Source organism: Balaenoptera acutorostrata, chromosome 13 (assembly GCF_949987535.1).
Source record: "Balaenoptera acutorostrata chromosome 13, mBalAcu1.1, whole genome shotgun sequence".
NCBI lineage: Eukaryota > Metazoa > Chordata > Mammalia > Artiodactyla > Balaenopteridae > Balaenoptera > Balaenoptera acutorostrata.
Genome location: NC_080076.1, coordinates 50359250 through 50378927, shown reverse-complemented (window position 1 = coordinate 50378927; position 19678 = coordinate 50359250). Strand labels below are relative to the sequence as shown.

Genomic DNA, 19678 nt, shown 5'->3' with positions numbered 1-19678 from the left:
AAGTCCATAGTTTACGGGGGGAAAATGAAATGTACTGTTGATGTTCAAAACAGTGATTTAAAAAAAATCAGTTTATATGATTTATCTATTAGCATTAAAATATAAGCTTATTTAATTTTTAAATTTCAAAACAGATGTGTTCTAACATGGCTATAAATATACTGAAGTGTGTGTTTGCTTGGTGCTTCTTCAGTTTTGAGAACTTAGGCCTGTATGTTTTCCCCTTTATTCCTGGACTTTAAACTTCGATCGTTGTCAGACTTTTACTGAATTATAACAGCGAGTACTTTTAAGTAATGCCAACCTGAATTGAAAATATCCATTTCTTTAATGAGTTGATGACATTTTAGTACAATCCTTATTTTGAAATTAGCTGAAAACTATTTTTTTTGTTGATTTTTATTCATGGTGTTTTAACTTCAAAGGTAATTTTCTTTGAAAAATGGGAAACTGGAGAGAACCCTGCTGTATGCTCTTTCAGTGTTTACATATAGTGCTGATTGATTTGCCCCTCCAATCACTTAAATTGCATGAATCAGGATTGTTAAAAACCCTTTAACGATTCAGTTTTTTTGTTCTCTCACAAATAACACAAAATTGATGTATGAAACCATTTAGATTTTTAATATTCTATACCCTGAAAACAGGGTCTACTTTTTGTCTGCCTCTTTCTTTATAGATGGGAACCTGAAATATTACCTGTTTGATTTGAATTTACTAGAATAAGCATATAAACCCAGAGGGGAGTGAGGTAGAGTCTTGCTCTTTGAAGAGTAAAATCCTTAGTTCAAATGCAGGTTTTTAGTACTGAAGGGAAGAGGTTTCAGTTTGGAAGATTGCATAAAACGGTGATTTTAAAAAATGTAAAATTCAGAGAATTAAACTTAGAACATTCAGCATTCATAGATTATCATTTTTGTTGATAATAAATCAACAATAATAAATTTGGAGAAATTAGTTTTAGACCTTCTTCCTTTAGTATTTTTTTCTATTATGTAAAACAAAGCAAAACTGGCTCTTATCCTTTAAAAAAATCTTTCTAGTTGTACAATTTATATATTAAACTATCCTCTGTGTAGATTTACATTGATATTCTCAGAAGTCTTGGTAGAGTTGAATAGCATCAGCTCCTGTCTCCTCATGTTAACCTGGCAAAAAGCAACAAGTACCAATTATCATTTAGAACCAAATTATTTGTTTCATAAGCCTGTTGGCTTTAAGGGGGGGAAACTTAAAATTTACTACTTTGGAGTATTTAATTTGTCCTTAATTTACTGCTGTGTGTTGAAGTTACATATAAGAATATATGCATATGAAATTAGTTCTTAAATTAACATAGGCTGTACAGATACCTATGCAGTAATCTAGAACCTACTTAAAGATTTAGAGTGTTTGCATGTGTGTGTCATGTATGTATACTGCTGAGGTGATGTGTTTGGGGTTCTTTGGAATGTTAAGTCATTAATAACTTTACTTGCTGCATTAATTTTAGGTTCTTGGATTAGAAAGGATCTGTCTTTTCTCTGTTAGCAATACTTTCAAATAGTTCACCTAACTTAATGAGCCAACCATCATAGCAATATTTCTTTATTTTATTGAAAATAAAGATACGTTTTATTTTAACCTTATAACATATTGGCTTGAAAATGCTGATATTTCTTTTAAAATTAAGTGGTTACAGTGCCAGATCAACTACATGATGCTTATAGTATTGATATGCCTAGTATGTGTTGCTTAAAATAGTGTTCATTTGCTAACCAAAACAAAGAAATTATTACTATATAGATAAGTGTATTTCCTTTCTATCTAGAAGCAGGTTAAAGTACTACCCTGTAAAACTGTAAGAATTTTAGAGGAAGATAATGAGGAGAAGGGGTTTTTTTGAAACGTTTCTTAGCAATAAATAGAAAATTTGATTGAATCAGAATTGCTTTCAGACAAACATATTTTTTTCCACAGTTGAATTCTAATTCAGAGATAAATGTCAGATATTGATAACAATTTTGCTATATCTCCCTACAATTAAAGGTGCATTCCTAAAATTCATTTCTTCTTTATTGTACTTTTTAAATTTGTATACCTTGAAAACAAGGCACTTCAGTTAGGCATACTTGTAAATATTTTTAAACCAAGCATTCTTTAAATATTATTAGCCAAGCAAATATTATTTGGATAGAACCTATAAAATGATTCTACTGCAGAACCCTAAATCTATATTCTTAACCATTTATGTTTAGTGGTCTCACTATAACATTAATAATAGAAGTGATCACATTGCAGTATTTTATGAGTAGGCTTAAGAAGGTGAGAAAGGACCATTTTCGAATAATGTGTTGAATTCCACTGGCAAGAATATTTCATGCTATAGCTTACAGAAGAGTGATTTCTGAGAAAGTTTCATTAATTTTTACATGTATTTAGAGATGAACTTTTGAAAAAATCCTGTACCTCAAATAGTGTTCCACAGCAGTTTGCTATAGATATTATTAGAACGTCTCTATATAGAACTTGAGGATCTTGTGATAGTATCTATTGTAGCAACTTACCTTTCCCTTTAGCTCCAATTTGATGTTTAAAGTATTAGAGTACTTTGATTTTGGGGGGACAGGGCAGGGAGAGGGAAGGCAGTTTTCAGAAGACTGTGGGCAAACTACAATAAAAAAAATCAGGATAAAGAAATAAATGATGTTGCTATAAAGGAAACAAAAGAGCTTTAAGAATCTTTCCATATGTTTTCTTTGTTATTTTAGCCTGTGTGTAGGTGCCCTAAAACACAGAATGTCTCTACTCTGCTAGACACCTAGTCCTCTGAAGGGCAAAGTACACCATTAGGGCCTAACCTGTTTTAGGTTAAAGATATCTTAGGGTTTGAAAATTCATTTATGTGAATTTTTTGGCACCTAGTATACAACTTTGAAAATCAGGTGGGAAATAAAGCTTTTTTTTTTAGAAACTAAACTGAAATTGTTTGAAGAAAAAATCACAAGTTACTATGAAGCAGTGCTGAAGCAGTGTAAAAAGTAATAAAACGCATTGTGTTTTGAAAAAAATTTTTTTCTTGAGCTGTTATAATTTTATTCTTAAGAAAAAGAAAAATAATTGTAGTTACTTCATAGACAGCCAGAAATCACCTGAGCATTCTACTAATTTGAATATATCTGAGAAAAAATTTACCAGAGTCATAGTAGCACAAACATTTGCCTGTCTTCATGATTTAATACTATATCCTCAGTGTCTTAGGATGTCTTTGAGCATTTAGGAAAAGAATTGCTTACTGGAGTCCAAGAACTATCTCTGAGATGCTGAAGAAGTCTGTGTGGTGGGTAGCCATTTTTTTTCACTCCATGCTAATCGTAACAACAGTATTCTCTGTCCCTCTCCCATTATTTCTGTTCTTTGGTGGTGCGCCCCTTCAAGGAAGTGGAAGTTAGCAAGTTAAGTGACAGGTAATGATGTACCTGTTTTTTAAAACAAGCACTCAGCATTAGCTTCCTGCTCATAGACAAAAATGAAGTCTGGGGAAGGTAGGATGTCCTGGAAAGGCAGTGATGGTACCAGAGAGTGTTCTGTCCAAGAACGGATGGAACTTTGCTGGTTTGCGTGTGTCTGTATCAGATAAGAGGAAATATCAGGAGGCAGGGTAAGATGGATTCCATTGCTTTGTCTTCTTCAGAGGAAGATGATTAGGGAATTTCTGGACTTAATTATTTCCCCCATTATTGCTTTTCCAAGAATCTTCAACATGGAGCAGGCTAGGGCTTCCAAAGCACTAGACACGTGGTGGTCTCAAACACAGACTCCCCCACACGTTTCTTTGTACCTGTCAGAAAATATTATTTTGTTCTTATTTCTTGACTTTTCTTCTCTCTTCCCACCCACCTTTATATAAGGATAGTTGTATAGAATTATTAAAATCAAAGCTCTTTGGAATATAATATTTAGAATAGATTTCAGTGATAACTTTCTTCCATTGTTTAAACTGGTGTGAATTTACCTAGGTATGGTAAGATCCTTTCCAATGCTTGCAAGTTTCTTATGAAGTCTAAATTTCTCTGAAATGAAGAAGACTCAGTTTCTAGAAGAGTACTATCAGAAGGTAGATTATACATTCAACAAATGATTATTGATTTTGGGGGGAAGAAAAATGTCTGTTATACTTTTAAGATAGTACTGCGTAAGCAAGGGGAATAGAGTAGATAGCTTTTTATTTGGGAGAGAAGAGTGTTTGTTAACTCTGATCATGTTGAAAATGTCAAAATAGTATAAAAGAGTATTACAAACAGCTCTTAAGTTTCTTGGGTTATCCTTTCCAAAAATATCCATGCATGTATTAGGTTAAACCATATGAACTTGCCGTTTTCATAGGTGGAAAACTATCAAGTATTGGCAATTTTATATAATTCTACCTAATATAATCAAATATATATATATTTACAATTGCATATATAATAATAGTTTACTTTTAGCAAGCACTTAGAATGTATTATCTTGGTAAGTCCTTGTAACTCCTTTGTAAAATCATACTATTATTTTCCCTAAATGAAAAAGTTGAGGTATAGGGAAGATTACTTTTCCAGAGTTCCACAGTTAGTAAGTGGAGAAGCCCAGATACATGTCCATAGAATTTGGTGTTTGTCTGTGCTCTTTTTTTTTTTTTTTTTTTTAATCTTTTTTTTTCTTTAATGGGAATTATTTATTTATTTATTCATGGCTGTGTTGGGTCTTCGTTTCTGTGCGAGGGCTTTCTCTAGTTGCGGCAAGCGGGGGCCACTCTTCATCGGGGGGTGTCTGTGCTCTTAATTACTATAATGAGATCATCCTAAAAGTAGTGTTTTACAATTTGTGAAGCACTTCACCTTGGACATTTTTCCATACTGGTACATACTTTTGTGCCGTAATTCTATGACCCACTGATAGACATTTAGAATATTTTCATTGGTTTATTATAAACAGTTAGCATCCTCTATCTTCATGTACCCATTTATTTTGCCAAATTGATTTCTAGAAATGGAACTTCTGGGTCAAAGGGTATGCACATCTTAAATTTTAATAGATATTTCCATAATACTTTCCAAAAACTTTGTGCCAGTTTCCACCACTGTGTGAATGCCTGTTTTCCCATTCCCTTTTAGCAACAGATGTGATCAGTCATTTAAAAATATTCTAGTCGCTACAATTTTTCCTTTATTGTATCTCTACCATTTCTATGTGTCCTCTTCAAAGGTTGAGGTTCTATTTCTGTATGGAAACATGGTGTAGAAGTGTGAAAAACCTCTAAAATACCTTATGAGGGAGATACTTGGGTTTTAAAATTTTTATTTAAGCATTAAAATTATTTATGGACTTTTTTTTCCCCATAACTTAGAAATGTGTGTATTTTGAAATAGAGAACTGAGTTGAATTCTTATGGGTATTTGAATGATCGATCTTATATAGATGTCATTTTGTTTACCGTATTTACTAGTTTTCATTATTTGAGGATCTGAGTAGATTATAATTGAAATATTAAGCCTGAAATGATTTGAGGAAACGCAGCAGCTTAAAATCTACTAGGGGACAAACAGAATTAGAGATTTCAACAGATTTGTTGTCATCTAACACTTTCTATAAATATCATATAGATTCATTAGAATCTAGAGCATTATTACTTTAGATAAAGAAGCAGCTTTTTTATGTTTTGAGATATATTTTTCACATTTTATTTTGCTCACACTTCCATAAACAAATATGCCTCTTTTTCGTAAATGACTTAAACATAAGTCTGAATTTTAGATGGATCTTTAAAATTTTCCAGAGATTTAAAGTCTGACACCTTGTCAGCTATCTTCAGGGACCCCCTGTGAAATAAGTTGAATTGCACATTATGGGTTTATCTTCCCTCCTTCCCAAATCCCCCTTAAATGTTAGTAAAGGAGTGAAAATGACATAAATACACAAGAATAAAGAAGAGAGGAGAAATCAGCAATAAAATTATTCAGTAGTTTAAATGACAGTAAATTTCTCTCTGAAATATTCCGAAATAAAATGTTCAGATTTTCAACTAATCTTACCAGTGAAAATCCAGGTTTACATGGAAAACAATGTATCTGCCTTAAGCATTGCAACAGTACCTATTTAGAGTATGTTGTTGAATTCCTATTTATGCATTTTTCCCTAAGAATTGTGGAGAGTATTGAAAAGAATAAATATAAGTTGTTTTTGAAATGTTTATTTGAACTTGTTTGTTTGACTTACCAGACTGTGCCATTATTTGGATTTTTGTTGAGATAAAATTCACACACCATACCTCATCATTTTAAAGTGTACAGTTCAGTACTGTTGGCCCTCCATATCTGCTGGATTCCACATCCATGGATTCAACCAACCATGGATTGAAAATATTGGGGGGAAAAAAATTCCAGAAAGTTCCAAAAAGCAAAACTTGAATTTGCTAAGTGCTGGCAACTATTTACATAGCATTTACATTGTATTAGATATTATAAGTAATCTAGTGATGATTTAAAGTATGCAGGAGGATGTGTGTAGGTTATATGCAAATGCTATGCCACTGTATATAAGGGACTTAAGCATCCACAGGTTCTGGTATCCATGGGAGGTCCTGGAACCAATATACCTAGGGACAACTGTATATTCACATAGCTGTGCAACCATCTGTCTCTATGGATTTACCTATTCTAGGCATTCATATAAAAGGAATTATACAATATTTGGCCTTTTGTATCTAATTTCTTTGACTTAGCATAATGTTTTCAAGATCCATCCATATTGTAGCATGTATCAGTACTTCATTCCTATTTATGGTTGAATAATATTCCATAAGTTGTTTTCTTTTAGCTATAATTGTGCATTTGTCTATATTTACCTGTCAATTTTTGCTTCTTTTTTTTTTTTTTAAATGTTGCTGAAATTTTTTTTTTAATTAATTAATTTATTTATGGCTGTGTTGGGTCTTCGTTTCCGTGCAAGGGCTTTCTCTAGTTGCAGCGAGTGGGACCCACTCTTCATTGCAGTGCACGGGCCTCTCACTGTCGTGGCCTCTCCTGTTGCAGAGCACAAGCTCCAGAGGCGCAGGCTCAGTAGTTGTGGCTCACGGGCCTAGTTGCTCCGCGGCATGTGGGATCTTCGCAGACCAGGGCTCAAACCCGTGTCCCCTGCATTGGCAGGCAGATTCTCAACCGCTGCGCCACCAGGGAAGCCCAATTTTTGCTTCTTTTATTTGATGGTCTTACTAATGCAAACACATTATGTCTTTTTGATGAATTGCCCCCTTTTGTCATTGTGAAATTGTTCTCATTTCTAATATACCTTGTCTTAAAGTTTACTTTGATAGTATTATAGCTACACCAGCACTTCTTATGCTTAGTATTAGCATGATTTATCATTTCTCCATTCTTTTACTTCCAGCCTATCTGTGTCTTTATTTAAAGCTGGTTTCTTATGAGTAGCATGTAATTGAGCTTTGGATTTGTATCCAAAATTTATTTGGACTGTTTAGTCCATTTACATTTAATGCAATTATTACTATGATTAGATTTGAGTCTACCATCTTGCTATTTTCTGTTTGTCCCTCTGTTTTTTGTTTCTCCTTTCTTGTCATCTTTTGAGTTTACCAAGTAGTGTTTTAGTATACCATTCTATATCCTCTTTTGGCTTTTTTAACTGTACCTCTTTTTTTTTTTTAATGGTTGCTTTACAGATCTGTTTAAAGGTACAATATGTATCCTTAACTGATTATACTCAATCTTGAATTAATGCCACTTCACATATCATGTAAAAACCTTTTAACTATATAATTCCATTATACAAATCCCTCCCATCCTTTGTGCTATTGTTGTCACCTATTTTACTTATACATATGTTTTAACCTCCATAGTACATTGTTATCACTTGGTCATATATCTCTTAAAGAACTTATGAAAATAAAGACAGCTTTTTAATGTTTACCATTTCTAGTACTCTTTCATTTTTCCTGTAAATTCATATTTCTTTCTAGTATCATTTTCTATCAGTCTATATGCAATTCATCAACTCCAGAATTACCAGAGTTTTAATTAAACAAACCTAAAGCTACTATTAATACATTTAAATATACTGGTAAATCTACCTTTAGTTGTGAGGCACAGCAATCCTTACTGATGTTGTAGCTTTTTTTAACATTTATAGTCCTTCAAGGATAAAATTAAAGTTGGCTCTGAAAGAAAAATCTTTAACTGGCGGTCCTTTAAAGAAGTTATCATAAAATAATAGATAAAACTTAGTTCTGGACATAGGTTACTTGAGTTTTCGAAGGACTTTGTGTCTTAATTAAAGGTAAAGAAAATTACCAGAGTATAAAGAGGAAAGTCCTACTGACACAGGCTTTTCAACTTGCAGTAAGTTACTGCTTTTCAGAATTGAGATTTATTTGGTTATTTGCTGTTCTTGTGTGTTGTATTACTTGGTGGGTTGAAGCACTTACCCACTGTTTGGAGAAAGTGGCAGAAAATAGCCTTTTGAGCAAATCCCATCTGGTGGCAGCTTGGTGGGGATGAGTAATGCTGAGGAACAAGTCATCAAAGGACTTTACCTTTCAGCTTTTCTCCCAAATTTATTTGGCTTAAAGCTAAGAATGACAGCAGGATCTTGATTTAAAATGTCCAAAGCCCATAATATGGCTCATTTTCACTATTTGGTCATTCATATAACTGATGATACTGGGTGACACTTGATGCATAATTGTACTACAAATGTTGATTGGATACCAGCTAAGTGCCATATATATAAAATATTCACAGGTACAAAATCCTTCCTTTCCAGTGAGTGGGAAAGTTAAAGAGGTTGTTGCATTGCGCTGAATACATGTGACGGTAAAGTACAGAGTACAGCTAAAATACACAGGAGTTGCACCTAATCTAGACCTGGGGTGAGTCTGTGTTTGTAGCATTGGGGAAACAGGTTACCTGAGTTGAGTCTTAAAGAACTTAGTCGGGTGATGTGATATAAGGATAGGACAGAGAGATTGGAGAAGGAGTTCCAGGAGGAGAGAATTAACTGTCTGGAACAAAGAGGAAAAAACATTCTATGGCATGATCAATAGTTTGAGATAGGAAGAAAGGAATGAGAGATGAGAATGTGGGGAGAAGCTTTGGTATGCTCATGGTTGACTATATATGTCATGCTTAAATACTTGGACTTGGTCCTAGAGGAGATTTTTAGCCATTGGAGCATTTTAAACAGGAAAACGGTATTATTAGATTACTTATTTTAGAAAGATCATTCTCACAGCAGTGTGAAGAATATTAATACTGGAAATAGTTTCTTAGAAGGCTGATGAAGTCATCTTAGGCAGAAGATAATGGAAGTGAAAATGTAGAAGGATGTAGATGATTTGGAAACTATTAAAGAGGTAGAACTGATAAGAAGTGATAGATGGGATTAGAAGAAGAAAGGGTTGAGGATGACACCCAGTTTTCTGGCTTAGGCATTGGAGGTGAATGGTATTACCATTCCTTTAAATGAGAAAGAGAAGAGGAGAAAGGCAGGAGTAATGATTTGAAACATGTTGAATTTAGGCTACATACTTTATTAGGAAATTGAACAATGAGGTCTAGAATTTAAGAAAGTGTTCTTTTGGAGATAAAGACGCGAGTGGTCATTGGCATAGGACAACCAGTATTGTCTTCACAACTCTCATAATCACACAACTAGAATTAGAACTCAAAGCCCACGATTACACGTCACATCAATCTATTTAGACGTATTACTTCTATAAAGACTGTTGAAAAACAGATACTTAGAGGGGACAAAATTCTAGGGTGGAAGTTAATACGCAAGGTTGTCTGTATTCTGAAATAACTCAAAGGAATGCAATGAAGGTGATAGAGGTGAGGGATGTGTTACTTCATAAATTCTGCTTGTTGACCAGCAGAGGGCAGGCAGTCTCACAACTCAGTATTTTCTGCTCTGTGCTGCCCTTGAGGCCTAGAAGCTCAGGTCTTTTCGAACGTAGATTTTCAGTGATCTTATTACACTAAGGCCAGGCCTCCAGGACACTTTTATTTATCTTTGCTTCCAAGACTTAGAAGATGTTTGATTTTTGTTCTGGAGCCAGATCTTCTTTCCACCCCCTGTGCCCTATGTCTAGTTCTTGTTTTTCCTTAAAGTTTGAGACTTGATTCGTCCCTTAAGAGCTGCCATGGTGACATGGGGTTGGAATAAATCAAGTAGAGAGTCTGAGAAATATAATGGATCTTTGCCTTTTAGAGGTTAAAATGCCCACTCTTGTTCCTGGTTAACTGTTAAGATTCAGGGACACGTTTGTGTTTTCTTGGTCTTATGATTCAGGGACTAGAATGGAAGGAATGGACATCAGCTCCTGGAGACGGTACTGGTAAGTGTGGTTGGTTCTGTAAAGCCGCAGCGCTGCTTCTCCACTGTTTGATGTGAGGAGCTTGTGAAAACCTTCCTGTCCCAGGATACATCCCTCATCCATTTGCCATATGTCTGTAATGCCCATTAGTTTACTTTTTAGCTTTAAGCATTCAAAGCTCAACTAAAATTTAAAAATTTCTCTAGGAGGGACAAGGTTAGCGTGGCAGGACAAATTATTTAAATTAGCCAGGACTTATGAGAATAGGGCATGGACCGGAACTTTTAATTAGATTTAGGGGATGGAAAAAAAAATCTGGAACTAGGATTATACTGTTTCCTGTTTATAAACCTTCAATGCCTCCCAACTGACAAATGACATTTATAGACTGTGTACTGTATGCCAGGCATTGTTCTCATTTAATCCTCAGGCCAACGCTGTGAGATAATTACGGTTACTGTCCCTGTTTTGCAGATTAGGAAACTGAGGCACAGAGGACTTAAGTAATTTGTCTGAGTTTCCTTATGGAGGAGACAACGTGTATTCACCACCATTCAGTCCCCCTGTATATCTTATGCTGCCAGAACAATTCCTTTGCCCATAGTAGGCACCCAGTAACCCAGATAACTTTTGAATTGAATCAGTACATGGGCTAGCATGAACTAGTTAGTATAGCAGTAACATAATTTAAGGAAACATGGAAAAAGAAGTAGAGACGCTTTTTAAAGTTTTACTTCACAGCACCTGCTCTATTAAGTTGGGGGGAAATGTGAATAATTGGTTATTTTTAATTACTTAGTGTCATCCTTAAAATGGTGTCATTGCTCTGAAATTGGTAACTGACAGTGTTCAAGTTTTCCTTATTAGAGCAAAAGGGTTTCTCAGAAGTTTCATTATAAAAATATGAAACTTTGTTTAGTGATATAATTGAACAAATTAATGAGGGCTAACTTAATTTGACCTGGCGGTGTTGAAGAATGTTTACATTTAGGTTCGGTTACGCTTCCAAAAACATCTGTTGTACACTTAGTAAGTGAATTATTTCTTTCATCTTCATTGAATTCCATCTTCTATTTTACCCTCTATTCATCTAAGTGAAGAATTCAGATTAAGGAATATCTTCATGTAGAAAGTCGATTGGGAAAATCCTCTATTTCAGAAACAAATAGTACATTGTCCCAACAGGTTTTTTTTGTCTTCTTACAAATGGTCTCCTAACTACATTTGTGTTCTTTGGCACTGACAGTATAGTGTAACCAGAAATCAGCCCTAGGTGACTTTGGGCAAAGGACTTGGTGAGGAAGAAAATAAAAACTGATGGTGAAGGCAGGTTTGAATTTTTATGGCTCTGAGTTCCACCTGCTTTACCATGGATAATTGAGATGTAGCTGATTATTCTGGCCAGGTCAGTATGAAGCTGAAAAGTCAGATTGTAGATTTTTTCAAATCATAAGCATAGGAATAAAAATGCTGTATATTTGTATCTAAGTTCAACAAAGATTAACTTTCCAAGCCAGTCACTATTTGGGGGAAGAGAATGCTGTCACATTCGTAAAGTTGTGAATTATAAAAGACATTTCTGTTGGGTTACTGAATGTCCCTTGGGGTTTGTTTCATTTATAACATTGCCTCAGGCCTTCTGCTGCATCCTGTTGGAATGACCTCCTTTTCAACCCTGTGCTGGCAGCTGTGATATGGCTCCTTCCCTGGGATCCTTCAGGCTTGTCACATGACAGACATGAACTGTGACCCCTTTGTTCCTTACCCAGATGGTTCGTTCTCCATAATTTTTTTCTATTTAACTGTTTTGCCTTATCTTCTTTCCTCTTTTCCCTCTTCATTTCCCTTTGTATTTCCTACCTACACAAGACTTTTTTGGTAGCAGTTTAATTTTTTTTACTGAAGTAGGACATCAATGCAGAAAAGTACACAAATCATGAGTAAGCTCACTGAATTTTCACAGCGCGAACACACCTATGCAGACAGTACTTAGGTCAAGAAAGAGAACATCACCAGAATCCCAGAAAACCTCTACTATCCCCTTCTGGTTACCACTCTTCTCCCTTAAGGGGAATCATTATCCTGACTTCTATAGCTTTGCCTGTTTTAAACGTTATCGAAATGGAATCAAACCATATGTATTCCTTTGCATCTGGATCCTTTCATTTAACATTTTGGGGCATTTGTCCATGTTACTCAGTTTGTTACTGCTGTGTAGTATTCCATTTGTATGAATAGTCCACAGTTTATTCTGCTCTTAATGGGCGTTTGGATCATTTCTAGCTTAGGGCCATTATGAATAGTAGTGCTAAACATTCTCATACATGTCTTTTTATCAAAAGACATGACATATTTCTGGATATTTACGTGGAAATGAAATTGCCAAGATATAGTATGTCCAACTAGCCATTTAATTTAAAAATTCATGTAAAACACTAAACGAGTGATTTTTGGCAAACTTGGTAGGAAAGATCTATAAACATGTTTAGATTCAGCTTTAGCATAATATATCTAATTTTTGGCTAAGAAAAATGCCTCTAGTTAAATATACTGTAGTTTTAAATAGATAACTCCTATATACAGCAAAATTGCTGCTCAGTGCCTGGGACGTGTTATATTAACTTTCTTCCTAATTTGTCCTTTTATCCAGTGTTCCAAACCTGAGTTGGTGGGCCCATTCTGTAAAAATCTTATGAGAATATTTTGATGGTGATAATTTACAAGAGTTAAGATTATATCTGTGTTACACCACCTCTAAGTTAGTCTTTTTGTCCTTTTTTTTTTTTAAAAACGTAGACTTTCCAAAATTTGCTTCATGGATGCTTTTGAATAAGTCTGACCTAATGAGTATAGAAGTGGGATTGTGATATCATATCCCTTCAAAAGTGAGTAGTATCTTTGAAGGAAATTTTATTTGACTGTGAGGTAAAGTGCTCCCAGTCATTCTGTGAACATGTATGGAATTAAGTTCACTTGTTTTGACCATAGGGTTTTGGAGACCTTAAAGGGGATTTCCTTACCCTCCATCAAACTAAAACAAAGCAAAAAGAAGAAAAAACCAGAAATGTAGAGGGAGTAATTAAAATTTGAAGGTTATAAAAAGATAGTAATGGAACCAGAAGATTCGCTTCCTGTGTTAGGTAGATATCTTTCCTTGTGTAAGTCTTTTGGGTAGGGAAAGGAGGGTTGCCAATTCAATTGAGATGTTTTTGAAACAAAGTATGGTTAAAAAAAAAAAAAAGAATGGGAGATTAAAGGATTCATTTTTGCCAAATTATTCTATATCTGAGTATTCTGTATTTTTATTTCTTCTTCCAAATCTTTTTTTTAAATAGTGGTGTATAGACATATTGATACTTAGGAAACTTAATATCTTAATACAGAAGTATTGGGTTTCATTCAATTTTGAATGACATTTAGAACTCGTATTAGTTGTTCTGTTTTAAACCGGTGTATTCAATTGAGAAAATATTGCTGATAATCTGTGTTGTTCTGTATACTTTGCTAAGCCATAGAAGGTATAGAAATGATAGTCCCTGTCCTCAGAAAGCTTACAGTCTAGTGGGTATGTGCTGGTGGTGGTAGCGTATACAAATTACTATAATACGATGTAAGATAATTACCACAGTGAGAATTCTTACGGGGAAGGGGAGGGTAAGTAGACCCATTTGAAATGGGTCTTAAAGGATGAGTAGGTTGGCCTGGAATGGCCTTTTGCTGATCTCTGCAATGGGAAGTAAGGCTGAAGGGAAGCCAGGTAATAAGTTTGTACCTGATATGATGTATAATACAGAACAAGCTAAGAGCATTCACTTTATTATTTTTTTTAGCATCTTTATTGGAGTATAATTGCTTTACAATGGTGTGTTAGTTTCTGCTGTATAACAAAGTGAATCAGCTATACATATACATACATCCCCATATCTCCTCCCTCTTGTGTCTCCCTCCCACCCTCCCTATCCCACCCCTCTAGGTGGTCACAAAGCACCGAGCTGATCTCCCTGTGCTATGCGGCGAGCATTCACTTTAGATCAAATCAAAAGTTGAGTCCCAGCTCAGTGTTGCTGTGTGACCTTAAACAGGTTGCTTTAACCTGTCTGAGCTCAGTTTCCTCACTTGATAAATGAGGACAGCACCCATGTAACTTGCTGCAGTGTTGTATGAAAGAAAAGAGATGATGTGTGGAAGGTGCTTCACGTAGCTCTCAAAGTATAAGTGCTCAAGTAGCTACTCTGGACAGAGAGGAACCATTGAAGGTTTTTGAACCATGGAGTGGTGGGATCTGAACCATGTGAGGCTTTCACTTTTACTTTTATAATTGACAAACAAAAGACCGCACACATTTAAAGCGTGTAATCTGACAGGTTCTTACATGTATACACACGTGTGAAGTCATCACCACAATCAGAATTATGACCACAGCCATCACTCCCTAAAGTTTTGTCTAAGACCTTTAAAGAGGACAGTCTGCCCTGTGATATGCAGCAAAGAACGGAGTGAAGTGGAGAAGTCAGTTAAAAGGCTGTGGCCATGGTCCAGGTGAGAGAGAGTGACTGAGGCCATGAACTAGGTGTGCTGGCCATGGGCCTCCCCCGAGAGCCTGGGCTGCTGGAGGACAAGCTGCATCGTGCTATTACCTCCAGCACCTACCCCAGGGGCCAGAGGCTAGCAGGCTCTTGCTGAATCGACAGGTTCTCTCTTTATGAAAGATTGTTTATTTTAAACTTGCTTCTCCCTTTACTTTGTATAGGGTTTAAAAGACAACCTTTTTGCTTCTGGGACATCCAGCCTGACAGCCACCAAACAGTTGCTTCGTCCAAGAATCACAAGAATCTGCCTCAGGGACCTGATCTTCTGTATGGAGCAGGAGAGGGAGATGAAGTATTCCCGAGCTCTGTACCTGGCCCTTCTGAAGTGACCACGGCCCTCTCCATCCAGATCCTTGCTACTTACTGCCAAAGAAGACATATAAAGAGCGGTGTCACATGGTCCTGAAATTTCAGTTTCTGGAAAATAATCACCGATAGGGAAGACCATTGTTTACAGTTATATACTTTTATTAAATCTTATGTATTCCATTAGGTTCTTAATGACTAGGATTCAGCTTCTAAAAATAGGTTGTGAAGTACGGTTTATTTACACAGAAGTAGGCATATGCCTACCTACGTGTTTAATTACAGCAAGGCTCTGTTTGTTACTCCCTGCTTCATTTGCCAAACTATTAATAGGTAAGGCGTCTTTCCCTACTACAGCCTGCATTGAGATGCAGGGGGAAGAAAGGAAGGGTCACCACTTACCAGGAAACTATGTATTTCATCCTACACAGAACCTGACTCAAAGCATTAGGCTTTCTGGGCTGGAATCAGAAGTTGCTTAGCAAATTATGACAGTTGCCTTCTGTGGTTGAAGGTGATAAGCCACAGGGTAAGGCCAGTGGTGGCTTTTGTCGGCTGAGTCCCATTGTTGTTAAAACATTGACAAATGGGGATAGTTTGTGCCTGAGGTTGCTGTTCCCTGGTTCACCTCACCACCAGGTGCTGCTTCTGATACCAAGTGAGGGAACATCCTTGTCAGGGAAGGATGATATACATTGAAGGTGCTGATATACCTCGTTGAAAAGATGGAGAGTATAGAAAGGAATGATGGAGCATTGCCTCCAAACCGATGGAGGAAAAATGAAAACGGAATCATGAAACAGGAAATATGCTGTATACACCTAAGAGGGGTCAGTGGTCGAATTGTAACTCCGAAGCCCCCAGTACATGTTTTGTTGACAGGAAAAAAATCACAGCCCAACCAAAAAGGAAAATGTATCAAACATTTTAAATTATAGTATTTCAAAAGGAAGAAGTTATTCTTTGTTTTGTGTATTGCTTTAAATCTCAAGAAGGATAGTTTTATAAACTCTTTTAGTTACCCTAAGTTTTAAGCATCTTGTTGCATTAAAAAAAATCCTAATTGATGATTAGAAATTTTTAACAATGGGATTCCATTTTGGATTCTGTACTCAAAAGGTAATGTCAGCATCTTACTCTTGGAGATCTTGGCTCTACATATATTATGAGAAGCATGTTATATATACTTGTTTGAGGAGGAAGCTGACATTTTGCAAAGCAAACCCTCTTTTTTTTTTTTTTAATTCCACTTTTGTGGTATGTAGCTGGTGAAAAATAATAGCTGTAGTTAGTCACATACAGAAAGAATGAGTAAATCCTCCAAAGAAGGCTAAAGAAAAAAAAAAGGGGGGGGCGGGGGAGCTGTGCTTCTTAGAAAAAGAATTCAGGGGAATAAAACCTCAAGTATGTTATTCTTCATCCTGTTCTTCCCGTCGGGACTGTTATGGCCATATTCTATACTGTAGTAAGTTTCAAATTGGCCACATTTTCTGTTTCAGCAAGTTATTATGTAAAAATGCTATAAATTATGTGTATGTTAAAAGAGTCCTTTAAGAAGAGATCTATACCTAAAGTTGTTTTTGTATATTTAAATGCTTAGCTTTATTTTTTGGTAAAGTGCAGCACACTCCCATATTTGTGTGTAATCTTATTGATCAGATGTTTAAAATTATTTCAAATACTTCATTAAAATAATTATTTTATTATAAGAATAACTTTGCTTAGTCACTGACTTTGGAAATATCTCTGGAAGTTAGCCCCTGAAGCTGGGGGCTGGGCAGTAGATCTTTCTTGGCTGGGATTGTTACTTTGGAGTGTGAGCATTTGGTTTCCAGAAGCTCACTTCAGATCCAAGTTCCTGTATCACTTTCTTTGAAATAGTTGTAAACCTGCATGGTATTTGACTCACAATGAAAGCTACACATATTCATTACAAAAGCTTCTCTTGCCCATCAAGGTTTTCTTACAAAGGTATTGTTTTTCAAAATTTATCCTTAATATACATTTTTAAACTTCGTGTCCTAAAGTATATCTTACACACAAAAGAACAAACAGTGGACCCAAGGTATTCTTCCACTCAGTTTGCAAAATGATGGCCTTGGGGCCAATTTGATCTCTAAATGCGTTCTCTGTGACTCACACGGTGCTGCCGATATTTTAATTCACAAAAATCTATATTTCCACTTCTTTTGAAAAATTAGAAGATCTGGAGTCACTAGGTGTACCGTTCGTGTGACAGTCTGCTGGAGCCAACCAGTGGCTGTCCACTTTAGATGTGGGAGCCTAAGTTCACCTTCCCTTGCCTGATCCCTTTAAGCATTGAAGTGTGAGACTCTGCCTTCAGTGTTGATCTCAAGTGATGAACGCTGAAAGGGGAAAGTGCCAGAAATTCTCCATCTATTTACTATTTTTTAAGCAATTTTATTGAGGCATGTTTTACATATAAAATTCACCATTTTATCCATTTAATTTTAATATGACTGATGGACCTTTTAAATTGTTTCCTCCTGAATATCTGTAAGATTCTTCTCTTAAAAGAAGTGAAGTTTAACATTCTTGTAAAGCCTATATTTCTTTTTCTTGTTTTTTTATTGAATGAAAGATTCTTTAAATTCTCTAGCGCTTTAGTGCTTTACAATTTTAAAAAGTTTCACACACATGATTTCATATAATCCCATACTAACCCTTTTTTCCCTACTCCTGTAATGCCCCTCCCTCCTTCCCTCTCCCCACTGGTAACCACTAGTTTGTTCTCTATATCTGTGAGTCTGCTTCTTTTTTGTTTTATTCACTAGTTTGTTGTACTTTTTAGATTCCACATATAAGTAATATCATACAGTATTTGTCTGACTTATTTCCCTTAGCACAGTGCCCTCCAAGTCCATCCATGTTACTGCAAATGGCAAAATTTCATTCTCTTTCATGGCTGAGTGGTATTCCGGTGTGTGTGTGTGTGTGTGTGTGTGTGTGTGTGTGTGTGTATATACCACATCTTCTTTATCCGTTCATCTGTTGATGGAAATTTAGGTTGCTTCCATACTTGACAATTGTAAATAATGCTGCTATGAACGTTGGGGTGCATGTATCTTTTAAAATTTGTGTTTTTGTTTTTTTTGGATATATACCCAGGAGTGGAATTGCTGGGTCATATGGTAGTTCTAGTTACAGTTTTTTGAGAAGCCTCTATACTTTTTTCCACAGTGGCTGCACCAATTTATTGGGTTGACCAAAGAGTACCTTAGGTTTTTAAGTAAAAATAAAAGACACATTTTCCATTTTCACCAAGAACTTTATTGAACACTGTATTCACCCTTTTGTTCCACTACCTTCTGCCATTTTTCAGGCAACTTCAAAATTCCATCTTCCCCAAACCTTTTTATCTTTTTGAGCAAAGAACTGTTCCAGGTGCTTTTTACAGTCTTCCAGGGAATTAAAATTTTTTCCATTAAGAGAATTTTTTAACGACCTAAATGAATGGAAATCCGAAGGTGCAATGTCTGGTGAATACGGTGGATGAATCAGAACTTCCCAGACAAGCTGTAACACTTTTTGCCTGGTCATCAAAGAAACGCGGTCTTGCGTTATCCTGATGGAAGATTATGCATTTTCTTTTGACTAATTCTGGATGCTTTTCATCAAGTGCTGCTTTCAGTTGGTCTAATTGGGAGCAGTACTTGTAGGAATTAATCGTTTTGTTTTCCGGAAGGAGCTCGTAATAGAGGACTCCCTTCCAATCCCACCATATACACAACATCACCTTCTTTGGATGAAGACCAGCCTTTGGTGTGTTTGGTGGTTCATTTCTCTTGCCCCTCGATCTCTTCCATTCCACATTATTGTACAGTATCCACTTTTCATCACCTGTCACAATTTGTTTTTAAAACGGAACGTCTTCATTACGTTTAAGTAGAGAATTGCATGCAGAAATACGGTTAAGGTTTTTTTCGCTTAACTTACATAGAACCCAAACATCAAAGCGATTAACATAACCAAGCTGGTGCAAATGATTTTCACTGCTTGATTTGGATATTTTGAGTCTGTCGACTATCTCCCGCATGGTGTAATATTGATTGTTCTCAGTTAATGTCTCGATTTGATCACTGTCAACTGGTCTACCCAACCGTGGAGCATCATCCAGCGAGAAATGTCCAGCATAAAACTTCGCAAACCACTTTTGACATGTTTGATCAGCCACAGCACCTTCTCTATATACTGCACAAATCATTTTTTTGCATTTCGGTTGCATTTTTACCTTTCTTGAAATAATACAGCATAATATGCCAAAAATGTTGCTTTTTTTCTTCCATCTTCAATATTAAAATGGCTACACAAAAATTCGCTAATTTTGATGTCATTTTTTAAATGCATGCTGATATGACAGCTGTCACATACAGTCTAACAAAATTGTTTTGAATGAAGTTAAAGACAACTAAGT

General features: G+C 35.7%; 1 protein-coding gene across 2 annotated transcripts in view; it reads left to right on the top strand.

Moving 5' to 3' along the window:
* Positions 1-16907, top strand: part of TAF4B (TATA-box binding protein associated factor 4b) — a 117272-nt gene extending 100365 nt beyond the window's left edge. For both annotated transcript variants that reach the window (XM_007197577.2, XM_007197576.2), the window contains one exon: positions 15099-16907. In XM_007197577.2, the coding sequence (XP_007197639.2) occupies positions 15099-15266 (168 nt within the window). In that variant the 3' untranslated portion in view covers positions 15267-16907. The remainder of the gene's footprint in view (positions 1-15098) is intronic.
* Positions 16908-19678: the final 2771 nt, after the last annotated feature.